This window comes from Melampsora larici-populina, assembly GCF_000204055.1.
Source record: "Melampsora larici-populina 98AG31 unplaced genomic scaffold MELLAscaffold_39, whole genome shotgun sequence".
In the NCBI taxonomy this organism is placed as follows: Eukaryota; Fungi; Basidiomycota; class Pucciniomycetes; order Pucciniales; family Melampsoraceae; genus Melampsora; species Melampsora laricis-populina.
The window spans coordinates 368,813-389,338 of NW_006768803.1; the positions used below are offsets into that span (position 1 = coordinate 368,813).

Consider the following 20,526-nt stretch of genomic DNA (forward strand, 5'->3'; position numbering starts at 1 on the left):
TATCTACTTTAGCCTCTAGTTGCTTCATTGAGTTTTTTATTTCTCCAAGATCACATATTATTGCATCACTTGTTTCTCTGATAGTTTGTTTATCTTCACTCCTTTCTTGATACATTTTATTTATTGTCTCATGGAAACTTTTATCATAACTGTTAAGTTTTGTGGACAATTTCTTCTCATTTTCTGATATTCTCGTGGCAATTTGACTAGCTAAATTGGTCATTTGCTTTATCATGCTTTGTTCTGAAGGTTTCAATCCTGGATCTTCAACTATTTTGTTTAATGTACTTTTAATTTGTAGTACTAAAGCTTGAGTCTTATTTAGACTATACATTGGTGTCACATCTTCAGTTTGTATTCCAGTCTCTCCTTTTTTTATATTGTCACTTGTATTTGATGTTGATGTACTGGATTGTTTAGTTTCAGAGGAAATAACTTCTTTTTGTTTACCTTTGTCTTTAGGTATTATTTCTGATTGAGTTAAATGTTTGTTTTCTTTGATTTCAACAATTTGTTCTCTGAATTTTTTTAATTCACTTAAGATATTATCATGCCTTGTTTTATTATTTTCTTTCTCATCAAGGTTATAAAAGGTATTTCTAACTTCTTCTATGTGTTCTTTTAATTCTGAGAACTTACTCATGATATCATCATAAGATGATTTCTGAAGTTGGCAATTTAGTTGAAATTCATTTACTCTCTCTCTCTCACTTTGCTCACATTGTTTTTTTAATAAACTTAAATCTGGTTGTAAATTTTCAACTCGTTGATAGATTGCATACGTTTTTCGTCTGATAAGGTCATCTAAGTCTGATTGAGAAGTTGAAAGGGAAATAGAAGAAGAAATTTTTGATTTTAAATCTGAGACTAAATGCGACTGGTTGAACAGTCCTTGAGAGTCTAACTGGTCTAGCTCCTCTTCTTCCGATTTTAAAGATGTAGCATAGGAAGAGGGTAGGATGGAATGGTCCTTATCTAAAGGTTCACCAGTAAAGAGTGTATCAGTACTAAGAACTGATGGGTGATTGTGAAAGGATGAAGTGGGGGGAGGGAGTATACTTACTGTTCTCTCTCCTTCCCCTTCCCTTTCGAATCCGGGTCTCGATCGTCCTTCTTCATCTTCTTGACTACTAGAATAATGTCGAGAAGATTCGAGGCGTTCTCCGCCATCTCCTCGATGTCGTCGTCGTGAGCTTGCTTGCGACGCTGGCTGGACGGTCCCGCTCGTGGATGCTCGAAGTACTCCATCGTGCAAGGGTTCACGTGGTAGGGATTGTACCCTGCCACCTCCTCGACTCTCGTTTGATGGCGTCGGCCACCCATGAACTCCTCGAGTTCTCGGTGCGCCTCCTTCGCTGCACCCAAGATTTGGCAAAAACTTACGTTGTTGTTCGCTATGCGCGCCTCGTCCAAGTTCTGCTTTAGGTCCACAATTGCCTGACGTAGTCGGGCTTCCTCGGCTTGGTGCGTTTCCTGGTAAGATGGTTGCTGAGGAGGAGGTGGAGGTAAGTTCGGGTTGCTGACACCCGGGGTAGGTTGGTGTTGATAGACCGGGGAGGCTTGTGCTGGGTAATGCACTTGGGGATGATGGTGATGGTACGGAGCCGGAGGGTACTGGGCCACAGGAGCTGCTAGGTTGGGCGGGTAGTTTGGTTGATAGTTGTAACCGGCTTGTTGCTATTGGGTCTGACGAAGTTAGAGATAGGATTTTTTTATTAATATCTCTTTCTTTAGCGAAATTGGCTACTAAAGTGGGATCCGGCTTACCTGAGGTTGGTAGTGGTTCGAATAACTCCACTGTTGACCTCCTCGTTGATCTTGAGCTTGGTTCTGTGGGTTGTTTGGGTTTTGCTGACCCTCGTGAGCTGGTTGAGCCGGCGTGGCTTGGTTGCCTTGAGCTTCTAGTAGACATAGGGTTTATGATTTACGCGAATTATGATCGAATGTATGGAAGAAAGAGATAAGAAGAAGAAAAATTTTAAAAAATGAAAGAAACGATAGAGGAGTTGTTATAGGAGAAATGATAAGACAGAAAATCACTTTATTAATGTTTTATGATTTTTCTTGTACTGGTTAAATATGTTTACTTACGATTACTATGAGTTCCTCGATCTTGTTGTTGTTCTTGGGGAGCTTGTTGGTGATTCTGTGCTCGCTGATCGTGAGGTGGTCCAGATGGATGGTTGTGATTTCCTTGTTCTATTTCGGTCGGTAAGTTGGAGCATCCAACCTGGCGAGAGACTCCGTAGGAGACTTCAGAACGCCTTTGTTTCTTCCAACGAAGGCGCTGTTGAGGCGTTCTTCCGACTGTCATACAGGACTGTACGTACAGTCCTAGGACCAACCTACTCCTTCTCGGACCGGCAATGATCGATCTCAATCATGAGTTGTAAGCCGGTCCTTTGAAAAAGCCCGCTCACAGCTCTGGTCCGAATAAGCGGAGGAGCAAACGGATGCCAGTACATAGTGTTTCACTACCCGATCAGCGGACCGAGGTGGAGTAGACACTCACAATTTTCACTCCAATAACTTACAGCTACTCTCCCTTTTTTTAAAAAACCTCTACATAGAGAATTACTTCTCTCTGATCATCGCCATTCTTATTCATTGATTAATCAGAAGGATGCTCTTGCGTGAGCTTGTAGAAGTGTTACAGGCACCGGAATATGCAGTCATATATGCAAAATTGCATGTAGAAGATTTTATTCGATTCTGTCTGCTTGCTAGTGATGTCCTGAAAAGAGGAGAAAGAGGCCTTACTTTAACAAGTACAGAGCTTCCAGTGCAGTATATTTCATCTGCAATGCGTGTCAATATTCCACATGAAGCACTTGTACGGTTATGGAGGATTATGTTCCCAGTTCTACCACGTTGCTTCATTGTTCCAAAGGACTGTATCAAGAAATTAGGACTTCTGCCTTTGATGAAAACTCAGATACCTTTCTGTTTTCTCTTTCCACCAACACAACATTGTTACCATTGTGATCCTCACAAGCGCAAACCTCTTGCATTCAAGAAAGACCTCACACTCAATGGATACATGTACACTTTGAAAGGAGTCCTCCCAATCAAATCCATCTCTTTCTACTGTACAGGTGTGTTGATAATTTTAAATGAACAAATATGTCACATATATCATGGATAGCATCTTCTGATACTCTTTTCCCAGGATGCTTGACATATTTTAGACCATCATATTATTCACGAAAAGGTGTCCGATACTTTTACACACCTTTGGAGGGGCGTGATATTAATGTATTTTTCAAGTACATAAACACTACTTTATGGAAAGATCTCTAGCTGAGAATCTTCTTTAATCTATTTCAAGTACATAAACACTACTTTATGGAAAGATCTCTAGCTGAGAATCTTCTTTACAACCAAATGCTTGCTCAGTAGGTTCAATGCATCTATACTTATCCTTGAATGTACCACTGACAAAGAACATATCTTGACCCTTATATAGTGTTTCTATCTTCAACCTAGTCACCTCTTACAATCATACATATGTTGTAGACAAGGAATTGCTGCCATTCAAGGCAAATCAGGATTTTGGAGCATCAATGTCTGCTTCAGTTTGCAGTGATGGTCTTGCCCTGAGCATACTTTTATCACGTTTTGATAATCGACAAGCAAGAGTCAAAGTTCCAAATGGCGGCAATGATGCTGATCGATACTTAGGTGCAATGTCACAGCATTTGGACTGGATTGCTGCAGTTGGTTCTGATTATAGAGATCATGTTTGTGACAAATGTTTGTTGATCTTTGACAATAAAAGTCAGTACATTCTCCTACATTTTTCAACAATCATTGTATTCTAACTTTGGGATCATTTGGATTTGATCATCATTAGGAATTAGAGCAGTTGTAACCAATGGTATCACAATTAGTCATTCACGCTGCAGTGCATCAGCTGCACAACTCCAATTTATAGCTCAAAAGAATAATTTACCAGATCCTGAAGGTCCTTGCCTCAACATTCTTGATCACGTCCATGACCGATTTTGCAAATTACACACACCTCTCCTAAAAGATCAATGTATTGCACAACCTTGCACCTCTACTCGTTTGCCTAGATCATATACTTGTGGTAAAGGTATTTGTTCAGAAGCTTTCAAGCAATTTGAACATAGGAAGGACGCAAATTTCTTGCTTGCTTCAAAATTGACTCGACCTGGGGCTAAACTTCCTGCCGATCCTTCTGTTCATCAAAATGTGTGGACCGCTGAGCTTGAAGATCTAGATATAATTCATGAACAGGATGAAGAAGATAGGTCTCATGAAATGGGACGTGATGGAGGAGAGACTGAAACTCAGAGCAAGAAATCACCCCGTCTTTGTTTGTCACGGCGTCGAACTCACAATGATCAATTGATTGTGAGTCCATGTGGGATCATCCTGGCACGTACTACTATGTTTAATGCTGAATCAGTCTCTGCAGTCAAGGTATGTGAATATTATATTACAAATTGATTGAATCCAAATATGTTTTAACCTTATTCTTTTGTTTCAGCAATTCATTTTGGACACCTTTCCTCATGGTTTACCCGACGTAATTTTTTATGATAATGCGTGTCAGCTAGTTCACCACATCTGGAGCAGTGATGAGGACTATGAAACCTTCAAAAACACAGTTATTCCAGTGGATGCTTTTCACTTCTGTTCACACAAAGAAGACGATCAATTCTGTCAGCAGTTCACTAACCCCAATAACTTCCCTGAACTCAAAAAGGATGGCAAATGGGCTTTCAACTCTTCTGTTGCTGAGCTTAAAAACATCTGGTATGGAAAGTTCTCATCTATGTGTAGGTCAATGCATGCTATACGCTACAATTTTTTCTTAGAGGAAATGGTTAGGTTGATGAATATGTCTTTGGAGGAAAAACTTAAGGCAAGGAAGGATGCAAACTTTGTTACAAAGGGGTGGATATTTTAATTATATAGGAAAAACTTTATGAGAAATTATCATTATAACACATTTTTTAACTCTCAATAGGCTGTTGATGATGAAGTGGTTCTCAATTAAGTGGCAAAATTAAGACAATTCAGACAATCCAATGATCAAATCATTGTCATATATCATTATCATTTTTTTGTTGGACAGGTATTGTCATTGCTGAACAAGTCATTGAATAACCACCAATAACCACCACCACAATTAAACTGCAATTGTGAGGATGATTTAACTTATTGAAAGAATGACTAAAAAACAAGAATCTAAAATGATGTTGCATATAATTTGAGAATTTAATATGATCATAACTTGAAAATCTAATGCCTAAAGAATTTAAGATGAAGTTGCATATCATTTGAGAATCTGATGCATAGAGAAGTTAAGATGAAGTTGCATATAATTTTAGACTTGAAGATGATATTTCATATATTTCCTGAGATTAAATTGAGACAAGTTGATTGTATCAACATTAACCATGTCCACCAATCTACATGATTTAGAGGTTGTAAGTGGTCAACAACACAAAGTACAAGTGGTATTGTTTATTTTACAATAAATAAAGGACATACCTTTAGATCGATTTTGCCAAGCGCTTTGCCATCTGAAACTCAACATGGAAGGCCTTTGTTCCTTCTTTGACGGTCCGATCCCCATTAAAATCCCACCTTTTCAATGTTTTGATTGTAACCAGTTCAACCCACTCGCGATAACCATAGGCTGTCTTCATCTTTTGCTCAAACCGATCACCAAAACACTCCACCCAGGCTTGAACACCTACACCTCGTGGAGATGATTTGGGTGCTTTTGAACACCATATCAAAAGCTCTGACAGCTTGAGTGTTGTACCTGGCCATTCAGTCTTGTTAGTTTTGCTTTTTTTACCTCTTTTAACGATTATAACTGATGATTCAGAATCGGAAGTCGGATCCATTTCGATTTTTCGTTTTTTAGGTCCATGGGAAGATGTAGAAGTGATTGGTGGATCGCTCGATTCAATAACATCGATTTTTCGTCTGTTGGTCGCATGGGAAGATGTAGAGGATGTAGATGCGATTGGTGGATCGATTAACTCAATATCCGAACCCCATCCATCCAATGGGACCTGTCTGGCAAATAGATCGCTTGTATCGAGACTGGAGCGAGGTGGAGATAAGTGGATTGAGATCGGAGGTGTTTCCCGGAGGTTGCAATCGACCAAGCTGACATTGACTCCTCGAATTAAGAGTTCGGTTGGTGTAGGTTTGTAGTTGAAACTCATGCTCGAATCAGTCATACACTGATGTGATCAGATCAGGAAGTGTTCCATTCTAAATCGACATGTACATACACTTTGAACGTGAACTTACCCAATCTGAAGGTGATTGGCAGACCCATAGCTTCAATCCCCACCGTGGTCCAAGTGATTCCTCAGCAGCTTCGTGTAGAACCTCGGATTCATTCAGCGAAAACCTTGGCCATTTTGCGAAAAGGAGGTGAAACTAGATGGAACTAGACTCGCCTTGAGCCATACTCGAAGAGTAATCTCGGTTGATGGACCCAAACGTTCTTGATCTTGATCCTGTTGAAGCTTCAACTGACTAGAATTGATCAGATCACCTTCCTCTTGACTCAGGTACTTGCCAATGCGTCTATTTGCTTGTGCGCACTGTAACACGGGGCGAACTCGTCGGGGTGGGAGGCTTGCAATAGCTCGGCCAGTTAAATCTTGAGATGCTACAATTGGAGTTGAGTTAGCTAGTGTTTGGTTTGGTGGTTGATGATACGAGCATGTTATAGCAAGCTTGCGACAGCACTAGAATGAACAGATGACATTGAATCACCATGTCAGGCCAGTCAACATAACGGTGAGTAAGAAAAACCTTACTTACTGCGGCACATAGAGCATTCCTGCACTTCGGGCTGATCTTTCGACTTTTTTGATGTCCTTCAGCTGTACGACCATCAAATCCGAGACATGTTCCTTGGACAATTGGGACTTGGGTGTCTGATAGTGTTGGAGTAGGTGGAGGTAAGAGGAGGTTGGAGAGGGTTGAGGGAAGGTTCCAGTGTGAATCTGATCTCCAGCTCAAGTTGTACTTCTTGATTTCGTTTTCAACGTGCTCCAAGAAAGGGCTGACAATATATGCACCTCGAGCTCCAGACGAACACTGGATATGTAAAATAAGTCAGCGCTGTGTTGAATTGAAGGAAGGAAAGATGAAAAAAAGATACTCACTCTGATGCCAATGAGTTGATCATATCCAGTTTTTTTAAAGTACTTGCATTCACGCTTGCATCCCACATCAGGACAAACAAAACCACACATGACCCCCGGTTTTGGAGGGGGGAGAGGCTTCTGAAGTATTTGAAACCCTGATAAAGACCACATTTTCGAAATTGATTTTGTTTTGAGAGGAATTTGTGTGCAAATTGGTCCTCTTGATTGAGATTGTTGGTGTTGAGAATGAAGCAAAAAAGGTGATGAAACAAAAACATCGTGTGTAGCTGTGAAAGATAGGTGGCGCTCAGCAAAGACTTGTGGCACTGGGTGGCCCAGTATGACACTGTATTTTTGAACATAAATACAGTATCAAACTGTACTTTTTGCTGGAGTCTCCCGTGAAGTCTCCCGTGGAGTCTCCCTCTCCCGCCAGGTTGGATCCTCCACCGTTCCCATTTCGGTGATCAGGAGAGAAAACGAAAAGGAATTTTCTTTTTTAGAAACAGAAGAAGAAATTTTTCTTTTGAATTATTAGTTTATCGATGACTTACGATAAGGCTGATTTACTGGCTGTCCTGGATTTTGAATGACCGAATGATGATTGTTGTTATTGTGATACTCAGGTGGTACGATTTCTGGTGGAGGTCCTTGGGATCTCTCGTATTCTCTCGCGGTATCGTCAGATCCGGGTGAGTCAATCTCGATGTTTGATAACGGGTCAGCAGCCGGTGTAGTGGTTGTGGATTCAATCACAATCGGTTAGTGGCTCGTATTTCCGTAAGCGTCCTCGAACTCTAGAACTGATCCGTCTAGGTTCGATTCGGGTAGAGCTGGCGTAGATTGGTGTGTACGGTTCGCTTCCGTGCCTTGTTGTTGAGGGGTTCCTTGGTTCGCAAGGTCTAATGAGTTAAACAAATGGGGGAAAGACACTGTAACGATACAAGTGAAAAAGATGAGATTTATAATAGTCAGAGGAAGAGGAAGTAAGGTGGAGAGAAAAAAAAAATGGAAGTTAGTTTTACTTCTTTCAACTCAAGACTAGTTAGTTTGGGGTTATAACAAGATAAACAAAGCTAATGTTGATTCTATTAAAATGAAGCGAGAAGAAGAAAAATTAAAGGAAAAAAAATATGAATCGATTTGAATTTACTTTTGATTTTATAGATAACTGTTATGAAGTTATAAAGGCTGTTGAATTTGATTGAATAAGTAGGATGTAGATAGCAAGTTGATTTGTGCTCTTTCACTTTGCTTGAGGATCGATTTGAATCGGGATTCGTAGTCTTCTTATATGAGTGAAATCTTTGATCCGATTCAATTCCTATGTCGATTTGTTCGATAATCACTGTTACGGATGACGTACGTTAGGTTTCTCTTGTTTTTTTTTATTTGGTATTAATCTCTTGCTGACTCACTTTTATTATTGCTTCGTCGCTGTTTGGGAAAGGTTGTTGTTAGGATACGTTTGCGGATGTAAAATGGATGGAATCGATCCTGATCTGGTGGCGAGTGATTAGAGTAATGGTCAGTGTTCTTTCTTCGAAGTAATTGTTTTCGATATGGTGGCTTGAGAGAAGTCAGGTTTCCAAAAAAAATACTAACTGATTTTTATTTTAATTACTGAATCGAAGGACTGGTGAGCTCCGATCCCGGAAATTCCAAAAACTTCTCAGTTTTGATTGATTCCCCTTGGTGAGTCTTCTTGCTGATTGGTTTTTCTGAACGTTCGTCCAACTCGATATCCTGAAATCAATATTCCTTTTCTTTGTCGTCGATATGATGCGTTGAAAGGAGTAGTTCCTTTTATTTTAGGATCTACGTAAGTCCTTTATCTGGGATTTTCGAAATTTGAGCTCTTGTATATGTAACTACCCGACTCGTCGGTTCTGTAGTAGAACCTGCTCGATTGTTCAGTGTAATGTGTAAAGAAAAGGAGAGATTTGCTACTTTTGAGATTATAGAACACTGTACTTGTGAGTGTGTTTATTAAAAAAAATGGTGAAAATTGATATGAATTTTTTTTTGGAACAATCAATAACTTGGAAGAATATTTGTAATTATTATAATCCAGTTTTATGATTGATTTTAATGGGTGTTATGTTTGATATGAACTGAAATGAGTAAAAAGTTGGTAGTGACTTATCTTACTAGTCACTTTGTTATTATGTATTTTGTTTTGTGATATCTACTATTTCTTATTTTGTCTAGTTTATTATGAAATCTCACACTTTTGGTTAACAAAAGGTTATTTAAGGTTGAGGTTTTTGGGTTTCAACACGATGAGGCCCCCAATTGTGAGGGTTGGGTACTCAGTTGAGGACTCAAGGCTCACTAGATGGCTAAGGAAGGTTTGCAATTTTAATAATTATCTTTTAGATTTCAATTATAAAGTAATTACAATTGGAAATCTAAGAAAGAAAAGAAAGGGGGGAGAGAAGACTGGTCTGTTTGGATAAATCCAGACAGACTACAGTTAAATGACTCCTGAAAAGGAGATTTTAAATATAATTATAATTAATTATAACTGAAAACTGGATCCAAGGTTTTCCTTCAAACCTCTATTGACAGTATGAAGAGTGAGGTCTAGATCACTACACTGGTTGTTCTTATGGTCACCAACCTTGGGTTGTTCTTATGGTCACCAACCTAAGTACTTATATATAGGCCACTACCCTGTGAGTTGTTGAAGGTCACTAACCTAGTAAATAATCTACTTGGGGAAAGTAGAGGATCCAGAAAATAGTTGAAGGGTGTATTACTTACTTTTAGTCAGGAACTGTTTAAAGTAGAGAAGTAAATCACTAGTCTTAATTTATAAGACCCTTGATTATGAACTTCTATATTACTTTAAAGATGTTCTTTAAAAGTGATGTGTAATAAAAGCTTGGGGATCCCTCTCTGAAGGCTGAGAGAGGAGGAGTTTATATACTCTCCTCTCCAGACCTAACTGTAGTGATATTTGTTTATATCACTGCAGTGGTTTAGGGTTTAATTATTACTGTTATTTATGATTATTATTAATACTACATAATTACATATACCTGTTATGTAATTTATGTAGTATAAGCATTTTTAACTCTTGACACTGAGTTATGAGGTGTTATGAGTGTTTTGTTACATATTACATATGATTTTAAATGTATATGTATATGTAATTAGGTTGTATATATGGTTTATTACAAGTTACATATGTTTTGCAGGGTTTATGTACATGTAATTAGTTGTCTAAAGGTGGTTATCTATGTTACAAGTTAGTCTTTGGGTACATACATATGTATCCAGGGCTGACACCTCAAGACTTACTCACTAATCAAGTTCCAGTGGTGTGTCTTCCAACACCAGACTTTGTATTACCTGGCATTGTCCCATGTTTTCTCAAACCTGAAGATGCTGCACAATGGGCTGCTTCAGGAGCAGAGCTGTATCATCCTGATTCAGTACTCACCTCAGCAAAATCTCCGCATACATTATTTGGGTCTGGTACACCAGACTTGGTCCCTCAAGATGGGCAGAGAGCTTACACTCGAGGTAACCTCAACCAATTTGAGAAAACACATTCAAACACTCAGGCTCAAAAAACAACACATAGAGAAAAAGATGTGTTTACTGGGCCTCCTCTTAGTACAGGGTAACTGAAGCTTCCTTTGGGTCAGAAGATGCTGAGTCCCTCACTGACAATGTTTATTCTCAAAGACCGGGAAAACAAAGAATGAACACCCCTCTGTTACCAAACCATGAGCCATTCAATTGCTTCACAAATTCAATGCAACATTCCACTCATATTGCACATCAACAGCAAAAGCCCACAGAAAGTGCCTCCAGAGTCTCAAAACTGTATGTCATTTCTCTTTTGTTGCTCAACAGTTCAAGTACTAAAATACAGAACACAAAGTGAGGTGGACAAAGATATTTTACTCAAGTTGAAGATCCAACTTCCACAGGATACAAAGATGTTGCAGAAGGGGGAAGTGATGCAACAATGTGAGGAGCCACTTGCACAAATACTCCACATGGCACCAAAGGCAAGGTTTGTTGAATGATTGTCTCTATGTGGTGGCAAACATAAGCATTCAGAGTGGTTTTTGATGCTTCATGTATGATCCAGAGAAAATGATGAATTTATTGAAAATCTAAGAGCTAGTAGCCAGATTAGGAAAGTCATCAAGAATAAACAACTGGGTCCTCAAGATTCTATAAAGTATATCCTATCCTCTCATGAGATGCATCCTTTTAAACAAAGATGTCAGCTAATCAACACTTGTTGTCCAAAAATTCAACTTGCCTGTTTTTCTTGCAGATCCAATCAGAAACAAGTGCCGCATTCACACAACACTGAAGAAATGGGTATTGACAAGGCAGAGGATGAAAATGGAATAGTCATTGAAAAAAAAGATGAAAGCAAAACCAACAAAGCATGGTCTGTGCCTGCAGAGGTTTCATTAAGGTAACACATCTTTCCTGTTTTGTCTCAAAATATTTTGCATTTCTTCTGAGATTGTGGGCAATTACTTTCAAAAGACTTTCAGTAACACATTCCAAAATGCCAAAGGACTCCAAATCTACCACATATGAAAAAAACAATCAAGATTCAGCTGAAAGGAAATCTGCAAAGTCCCAATCAAAGTTTCCTGCCTCCCAAAATATTGCCAGCGGTCAGGAACAAGAAATACAACCAAAGCATGAGGATAGAGACATCATGTCAGAAGTTCCTTGTAAGCCTCAAATTGATAAAGACAACTGCATAGATAAAACATACCCAGATATTGCAGAAACTGAAGACAGGAAGTGCAAAACTGTGGATACATCCTCAATTTCACAGCAATCAACACTGAAATCCAAAGGTGTGATGCATTCAGAGAATCCCATTCCAGAAAACTCTGACCATGAGGGGTGGATTAAATGCCATGGAAGAAGACTGTGTGGGAAAAAACCATGGTACAATATGAAAAACAAGGGGTCATGGTTGACTACTCAATATAAGGGAACAAATGTAATGAAAGCACTGGAAGGCAGCCAACCTGGTTCCAATAGGCCTGTTGATGCACTATTACCTCATCACAATCATCCAGACGACTACAGAATTCCAATTAATATCAGGGAAAACACTTTGGCAGATAAACTGTCAGAAGAATCCAAATCTGGAAACACAATGGATAAAGATCTGACAACATCTGATCCAATTGTAGATCTCAACAACAGCAAACCAGATCAAAACTTGAATTTGATTACTACACTCAATTCAAGACCCATATCCCAAAAGAATCACCAGCTAGAAAGCAGACCTGAAGAAGACAAGAGTCTAGATATGGTTGGCAGTGAACCTCAAAGTCCAGGGTTCAAGGAATCAAGTCAAACCAGAGAAGAGACAGACTTCACAAATATTAGTGATGATGATATCCTAACACCAGTTACACCTAATGTCAATATTGTATCTCCAAACAGAAAGACAGAGAATGACCAGAACTTTGTGGAGAGTGGTACTGTGGAAGAATATGGTAGTGTGTACTCTTTGCATAAAGGTGGGGGCTCTTCTGTGAATAAAGAAAATGCAAAAAACAAGGAGAGTAGAAAGAAACAGAAGAAAGATAGAAACCTAAACAAGTCAAAGGTATCAAAGGTATCTGAAAAACCACTACCACAATCAATTTCACAAATAATGAAGACACATGTTGGAAAAGCAATTTTAGAAACTCTTCAGTTTCCAAAAAAGAAGAGGCTTTTGCCAATCAATCTGGACAAACAGAGCACATTGATACTTGCAGATGATTGTCTTCATTACAAAATGACAGGTGAACATGTTCAAGAGAAGAGACTGGCTTGGGTAAAGACTTTTCATGAATTCACACTCCAATTTGGAGATGAATGTGAAGCTCAAAGGAGAGTTTCTGCATTGCTAGCACAGTTCTCACAAAACACAAACCAAATTTATTTTAAAGAGATGAAAGACTTCTTATCTAAGACTCTTCTAAAAGTATTGGAGATATTGAAGGTTGAAGAAGAATTCCCGCTCTTCCAGGACTTTGATTCTGCAAAATATTCAAATTTCCAGAAACTGAAATCTGAGCTAAGTGAAGTAGATAGTTTGAAACTTTTATATGTATGTAGTAAAGAAGAGCTGAATACTTGTATTCACCAAATGAGTATCATGTCACGCATTGATCATAGTTCAATCCTCTTCAAGTCACATGAGATGAAAGATTTTCTCAAGCAAGGAGGATCTTTACAAAGTGTTCTAGAGATCCAGCACAATTTGGGATTTGGAATGGAAGAAAAGATATGGAAGAAAATGGAAGAATACAAGACCAAAGAAAGAGCTCTAAACATCATATATGCAATGCTAGGGACGTCTATATCACAGGACGTTCCAGAACTTCTCTGGTCTGTATCACAACAGTGGTTTGGGACATACACAAGGGATTTTTTTTTCAAACAACCACAGTTATCACATATTTTTGAGGAAAGGTTTGGAATTCTTGTTGAGTATTCTGAGAAGCTACCACCAACAAAGTTGAGCAATTGGATGACACAGAAGGAAGCTTCAGAGGTGGGTACAATATCTCAAAGTCAGCTCCAATGGGGCAAAGTGATGGTGGGAGTGCACTGTGGAATTCCACTGATTTACCTATGGCATGGGTTGGTGTTGATATATGATAAGGTGGAGCTCAAATATAGACCAGGTATCAAAGACAAAAAACCATTATATTGGCCATTGAACCTACCAGCTAATATGGATTACCAATTTGCACGATTCAAGAAGTTTTTTGAATTTTTTGGAAAACGACTCTTACTTACTAATAAATTCTGAAATTACCTCCAGGAATCAAATTGAGAACTCCATACATCTTTTTTAAAAAATAAATCTTTGCAATGTGCTATGCTTGAGATGGAATCCAAGATATTCTCTTATATGTATGCCCTTTGATCTTGTGAACATCAAACACCATGTAAATGAAACAAATGATTTGCAAAATCAGGAAATGCTTTCTTATGGAATTTTCTTCAGTGTTCACTCCAGACCAACTCCTTTTATATACAACTCAAAGTGGAAATCCTCGTGGATTATACCCCTTGTTGAATTACACTTTGCTCTTACAAGAGTAACAGGCTGTGCACTGGATAAAAGGCACTTTCAAAGATTGCTGTGCTTCATAAACAGAAAGTCAGAGCAGAGGATTAGATTTTTTCTAAATAAGTGGAAGAATGTTATCAGAAGTCCTGACAAGATAAATTCCTATATATTAAGTGGGAACGTTTTGCCACACCAACGAACAGTAATGTTGAGTTTGTATAAGTACTTTTGGCAATCTTCTGTTGCCATTTTGAGCAGTGAACAGTATTGACAACTTGTGATGTGGTTGGAAATATTGAAAGATTTGAGTGCTGCCATTGGGCCCATTTCATGTATGTTCTACAATATTTATCTGAATTTGTACTCCTATTCTTTATTCTTCATGATTTCCATCTTATCCTTGTAGTTATTATCTGAAGCTGATCCTGGAGTTACTACAGCACTTGATTTGGAACAGTTTTGCTCATCCAGTTCATGTTTTTCTTTGAATTCAAGTGTGATGATACTCTGATGTCTTTGTTCAGATGAACATACCAAATGACATTGTTATTTGTCTGCTGAGCATGAAATTTCTCTATATTTCACACCCATATCCTTTGGATAAGATAGAAAATAAAAAAACAGATTGAACTCCCCAGGATCCTCAGATTAATTAAATAAATATGGTATCAGTGCTTCAACTGTACTTCCTTCTCCTTACCCAACAACGGGATTCATTACACCCTATTTCTTTGCAGTGTATTCTTATCAAGAAGTTCAAATACTTTTAAGGAAGAAAGAAGGAGTGTGTAATATTTGTGAAAAGCAAATCCTAACCAGAGATAGTGATAAAGTAGCATAAATGATAACTTGATTCATTGTATGTAGCGTGGATGACAAAGTAATTCAGTGTTACATAGAACAGTGGAAAAGCCACTAATTTGACCACCAAGATAATTCTACAGCTTAGCAGTTCATGACCACATCATGCTCCCCCTCATGATAGGCTTGCATGCTCACTTTTGATTGAGCCAGAACTACTTCAACAGTTGGAGCTAACCCTGTGAATATTGCATATTGCTTCACTCAAACATCTTCCAACTTGGATGTATATTTTTGCATCAAAACTCCCAAAATTTGTGCTCAATCATCACTTATGTAGTGCCAGTGGTAAAAAAGTCTCTTACACTTCAGGGTCCCTGGATAGATGCCAATAAACCAAATCACAATTTCAAACCCATGAGATATTGATTTGCAATTATAGAAAAAAGAACCCACATCTACATGGTGTTTGATTGTCAATAAGTGCATCAACTCCCTTTGAGGCAAAAAGACACATTCTGTGTGCTTGTCCATGAGTTAACACTACCCTGAAATAGTGATATTTTTACAATAAAGATGAACCCACTTGAGACAATGATCAATTGTATTGATGAAATCTCAAATGCACTTTTGTGTTTATTGATAAGATCTTATCAACAAGGAATGAATTGATTGCCCATGGATATTTCATTCACACATGTTGCACTATCAAACTATCAATCAGAAAAACTAGCAATACATCACATGGGAGGGGTTGAAAGTCTCACATGCTTTATGACAAATGGATCATCATATTCTAGCTTTGGTGTTACATGTCATGATGCAGTGCTTGAGGCAATCAATCCTGTTAAACACCAAAATTTTGAGTTACATGGGCAAGGTGTTCAAAACAAATCCCCCAAGAATGTATCTGGATACCATAGATATAATATGAGGGCCTCTAATGCAGCGGTCTTATCCTTGTTGTTAATTCTGTCCAGGTTTCCATCAACTTTATGATAATTTAAACATTCCCTCTCCAAATTTCATGGTTCAAATGGACCTTATCCATTTTTTGAAGACTACCTGGCAATTGCTTCTGTACTTATTTTTACTCCTTTCAGAATGCTCAGGTAACATCATAAACAAGCTCCACTCAGTGGCTGAGAAAAACTCTGACAGTGGAAGCACTGACAATTGTAGTCATATCTTGAATGCATCAGCAGCTGATTTCAAAAGCTCTCAGTCAGTTTCCAGAAACCAATACAGAACTCTAGTCAAAAACTCAAAGGCATTCCCCAGCAGTGTTGCAAAGAGTATGTCAACCTTGGAATCCACAAACCGTGGAACAGGAACTACATCACAAGTGGGAAGAAAGAAGCAATCAAGAATCCAGTCTGGTGGCCCTTATCAATATGTTGTAGATGATGGTATTCAGTCTAAAAATTATTTTGAAAACTATCACAAAGGACAAAGGCTCAAAACACCAAGTCAAAATAATATTCAACACAGTATCATCCATCCTGCAGCTCCTGATTCTACATTGAGGCATCTTCCTCTTCCTAATTTTTTTATACCATACTTGGTTCCATGTTTTTTCAATCCTGAAGATGCTGCAAAATGGTCATCTATGGGAATGGTGTTCAATCCCATGACCTCAACTGTTGTACAGCCACAGAGTTTTGGTACAGCAGACACCAAAGACTCCCATCCACACCTCCCTACTCAACAGGACCATGAAGTCCACAACTTTTACAATTATAACAGTGTGCCAACATCTCAATCAAGCCTTTTAAACCCTGGAATAACTCCAGAAGCTCCATCCATTCCAGGCACGTTTTTACCTGATGATGAACAAAATGTCTCATTCATGAGGTCAGTATTTCACCTCTAAATCTATGTGAGGTTTGGGAAACTTATGATGAATGACACACAAAAAATAATGCAACCCTTATTCCAACTCCAGGTCAAATGCGCCTCTCAGGACTGATAGCTTTGGCACCTTTGAACCAATGAACATAAGGGGGAGATTAGGAAAATCTAGTAGCCCAAACAAGTCAGTAAAAGACTATGTGTGCACCTCACCACACTCACTATATAGAGAAGTCTGATGCATTGATGTGAACAGGGACCTGTACAATGGAAAGATACCTGTCATAGAAAGCAAACAAAAGGAAGAGTTATTGCCAAGAAATCAGAACAAGAGGGTAGAAACTGAAAAGGGCAGGTTTGATTGGTCACCTGAAATAGAAAAGAAATTAGGGTTTGCCATATATTTTTCACAATTTTATCTGAGTCCACCACAATAAGATATTTCTAACCTCAATCCCTAAATGCTTGTACAAATCATATTTGTCCATTCTACCCTGTATTGCCCAACATCACAACCAGAGTACCTAACCAAAAGGACTTTGAACCCAATTTCTTACAAAACTTCCCAAAGTTATCAAAGTAAGTATTGTTTTTTGGCCTTGTTACGGCATGTGAATGAATCTATGAGATAAGTTATTTCTCCACACTGATATTATCCTAATATTCCATTGCTCTTTTCAAAGGGTGTCTATACAGAAGAAGACTACTAGTCTTGAAACACCATTGCCATTGTCTACTTCTTCAGAAAAGAAAGGAAATCCAGAAATATTATCAAAAAAATCAAGCCCATCTCATACCAATGTCTCCTGGAAAAATGTTGCTGAAAAGAAATCAATAAGGTATGTTATAATATTGTACTGAAGATCCTTTGGGGCCAATAAATTCATGCTCTAAAAAGTCTATATTTGAGCAATAGAGCTGGACTTGAAGATCTTCCAGGCTCTGGACATTCAAAAATCCTCCACAGATCATCTAGGCGCCAAAAAGCCAACACACAGAAATCTGTGCAGTCAATGTCTCATCAAAAAAATCAATCATCCAGTTTTGAAGATGAGATAAAGACGCCACCAAGTTTTATTTTTGATCAAGAAGCACAAGTATCAAGTGTTTCACCAAATTCTATGATGAAAGAACCCAATTCTATGACATATTCTGACAACAATACTCCCAAAAGTAAGATCTCACAAATCATAAATGTACAGAATCCAATTTATTCACTCAATGAAACATCTTGCTTTACTTTCTTTGTTTTTAGAATTGGTGGAAATTTCTAAACCTGATGAATGGTCAATATCTTTGGGAAATAAAAAGAGAGGGAAATCCTTTGCACAAGGGAAAACTGACAGTTTGCATTTTACAAATCCACAGAACATGGAGATAGAATGGCAGGCCTCCAAATTGGGAGACATCCACAGCACTGTAGATGGTGCAGCTTCTGCAAATGTTGACTTTCCCAAGGATTTGTCTGCAGGTGAAATCAATCATAGCAGTTGTAAGGTTTTTTACCCACATGTTCTGCCAAATAAAAATGTTGAACCCATCACACATGACCCCATGCTTCATATGCATTACCCATGTAAAACATCTCTTGAAAATAATGGGGTCATTTCTGAAGATCAAGAATATTCAGGGAAACTTATTCCAGGCAGTATTCAGGGTTCAATCATTCTAGAAAGTCAAGAAAGTAAACTGGAAAAAGTCTCTGAAGGGACTGGATGTATTCCAGAACTTTTCAATTCCCTCCCACACAAACCTTCAACAGAGTCGGAATCTCCATCTTCCAGAAACGACATTTTAAAAGCCCCTTCACAAAATGAAGACCACAGTAGTAGTACAGTATCAGATGAAGAAGAAGCTTCTAAGACTACATTTATTCACCAAGACAAACTAAAGAAGAAATCTAAGAAGCAGTCCAAGAAGCAGTCTAAGAACAAGAGGATATCAAAGAAATTCAAGGATGTATGCAACTCAAATGTTGAAAACAGTCTACCAGTTCAAACATCGTCAATTCTTCAATCATCTCTAGGGAAATTGGTTCAAGAAGTCCTCCAAATCAAAATCAAATCCAAGAAATTTGAGGTTGAATTGGATGATGAAATGTATAAGAAAATTGATGAAGAATACAACAAACACTCTACCACTTCTGTAACCCATGCAGATATTCCAACTCAATTCTTTGAAATTTTCCGTGAATTGAGTGAGGTATATGAAGAGGTGGACTATATCTCAAAGCGGATGACAGCCTTTATAGTACAGTTCACAGAGAAGGCACTAGTTTCCAGATTGTCTGCTATGAAGACTGAAGTGTCACCCCTGTCAAAGGAGCTCTTGGATCTCCTGAAAGTTGAAGAAGAATTTCCAACATTTGCAGACATTGATAAATCTACCTTTAAGAAGGCTCAAGGGATCTCTCAAGTTCTTGAAACACTTGAGGATATTGGTTTTGCAACAGCATCTAGTGAATTTGATCTGGACAGCCGTTTTGAGCAGATGATGATAATGTCTCATATTGACAAACGTGCAATCATCATCACACAAGAGAAGATGAAGCTATTCATGAAGCAAGGCGGGAAGCTCTCAGTTGTCATGGAAATAAGTCATTGCTTAGGATTTGGTATGGAAGAAGCAGAGTGGAGCAAAATGAATGATGATCAGATCAGAGAAAGAGTTAAGAACATAGTATTTGCAATGCATGGAAGGTATTTGATTGAAGATGAATTGGAAAAGCTCTCTCAAATGCGCAATACCTGGTATGATGGCCGTGAAAGGGATTTCATGTTGAATGAGCCTGAACTCTCCAAAATCTTTAAAAGACGGTTTGCTCTGCTGGTTTGTGATGCAGAGAAGTTACCTTTGAAAGGATTATCTGATTGGTTTCATGAGAAAGAGATGGTCAAAAATGTTCAACTCCACAACAAAGGGATCACATTTGGTCAAGTATTGGTGGGAGCACACTATGGAATCCCTTTGTTGAACCTACAGAACTTCTTAGGACTCATTCATCACAAAAAGTATTCAACCATTATCAAACCAAGGAAGCAGTTCATAGGATCTGTATACGTGTCCAAGGGCATCCATCTGGAGGGTGTTACAACCCAATTTGAGAATTTGAAGCAATTTTTTAAAATATATGATAAAAAGCTTTTTATTGATAACACCAATTCAATTACTGATTCTACAAACTATGTTGTAGAATTTGAGTAAAAAAATTCAAAAGCTGCTTTCCAAACTCTCCCTTTCAAGTTTCCAAGACCTTATCTTCCGGCTCTTGATTTTGTGCTGGGTTCTGTCAGAAACCAAAAAGTCTTGATTCATTCTAGACAATTCCGCATGGCCAGTCCACTTGGTGTCATAGAATACCCTTTCAAGAAGTTGTTATTTGATACATTCTTTCCTTTTTCATTGTATAGACTTCTCCTGAATCCTCGACCTGTCAAACATGCAACCCTTTTAACCTTGCAAAAGGTCAAAGCCACAGGTGAGGATGAGGAGCACATGTCCCCCTAATGGAATCTAATCAGATTACACCTCAGGACTGATATTGCAAAGCCAATCTGTTAATCAGAAATGGCCACCGCATTCCATGCTTTCACTCTGAATACATTTGCATATGAAATTGATCAATTTGAGACTTGAAAGAAACTCACAAAG

The 20,526-nt window shown here is 38.3% G+C and overlaps 3 protein-coding genes across 3 annotated transcripts; 2 read left to right on the forward strand and 1 right to left on the reverse strand.

Annotated features, from left to right (window-relative positions):
• Positions 1-5,525: 5,525 nt before the first annotated feature.
• Positions 5,526-7,322, reverse strand: MELLADRAFT_66057 (uncharacterized protein; the record flags this gene model as incomplete). The annotated part of the gene is made up of 5 exons (XM_007413908.1): positions 5,526-6,230; positions 6,301-6,432; positions 6,465-6,746; positions 6,823-7,101; positions 7,170-7,322. 5 exons carry the CDS (start codon positions 7,320-7,322, stop codon positions 5,526-5,528), a joined length of 1,551 nt encoding a protein of 516 aa, XP_007413970.1.
• Positions 7,323-10,863: 3,541 nt separating this feature from the next.
• Positions 10,864-13,959, forward strand: MELLADRAFT_66058 (uncharacterized protein; the record flags this gene model as incomplete). Its single annotated transcript, XM_007413821.1, has 5 exons — positions 10,864-10,988; positions 11,038-11,181; positions 11,260-11,352; positions 11,452-11,598; positions 11,673-13,959. The coding sequence occupies 5 exons, from the start codon at positions 10,864-10,866 to the stop codon at positions 13,957-13,959; spliced, it is 2,796 nt and encodes a 931-aa protein (XP_007413883.1).
• Positions 13,960-16,060: 2,101 nt separating this feature from the next.
• MELLADRAFT_109816 (uncharacterized protein) lies at positions 16,061-20,511 on the forward strand (the record flags this gene model as incomplete). Its single annotated transcript, XM_007413822.1, has 8 exons — positions 16,061-16,878; positions 16,970-17,059; positions 17,395-17,454; positions 17,559-17,714; positions 17,774-18,048; positions 18,131-20,075; positions 20,286-20,353; positions 20,441-20,511. The coding sequence occupies 8 exons, from the start codon at positions 16,061-16,063 to the stop codon at positions 20,509-20,511; spliced, it is 3,483 nt and encodes a 1,160-aa protein (XP_007413884.1).
• Positions 20,512-20,526: the final 15 nt, after the last annotated feature.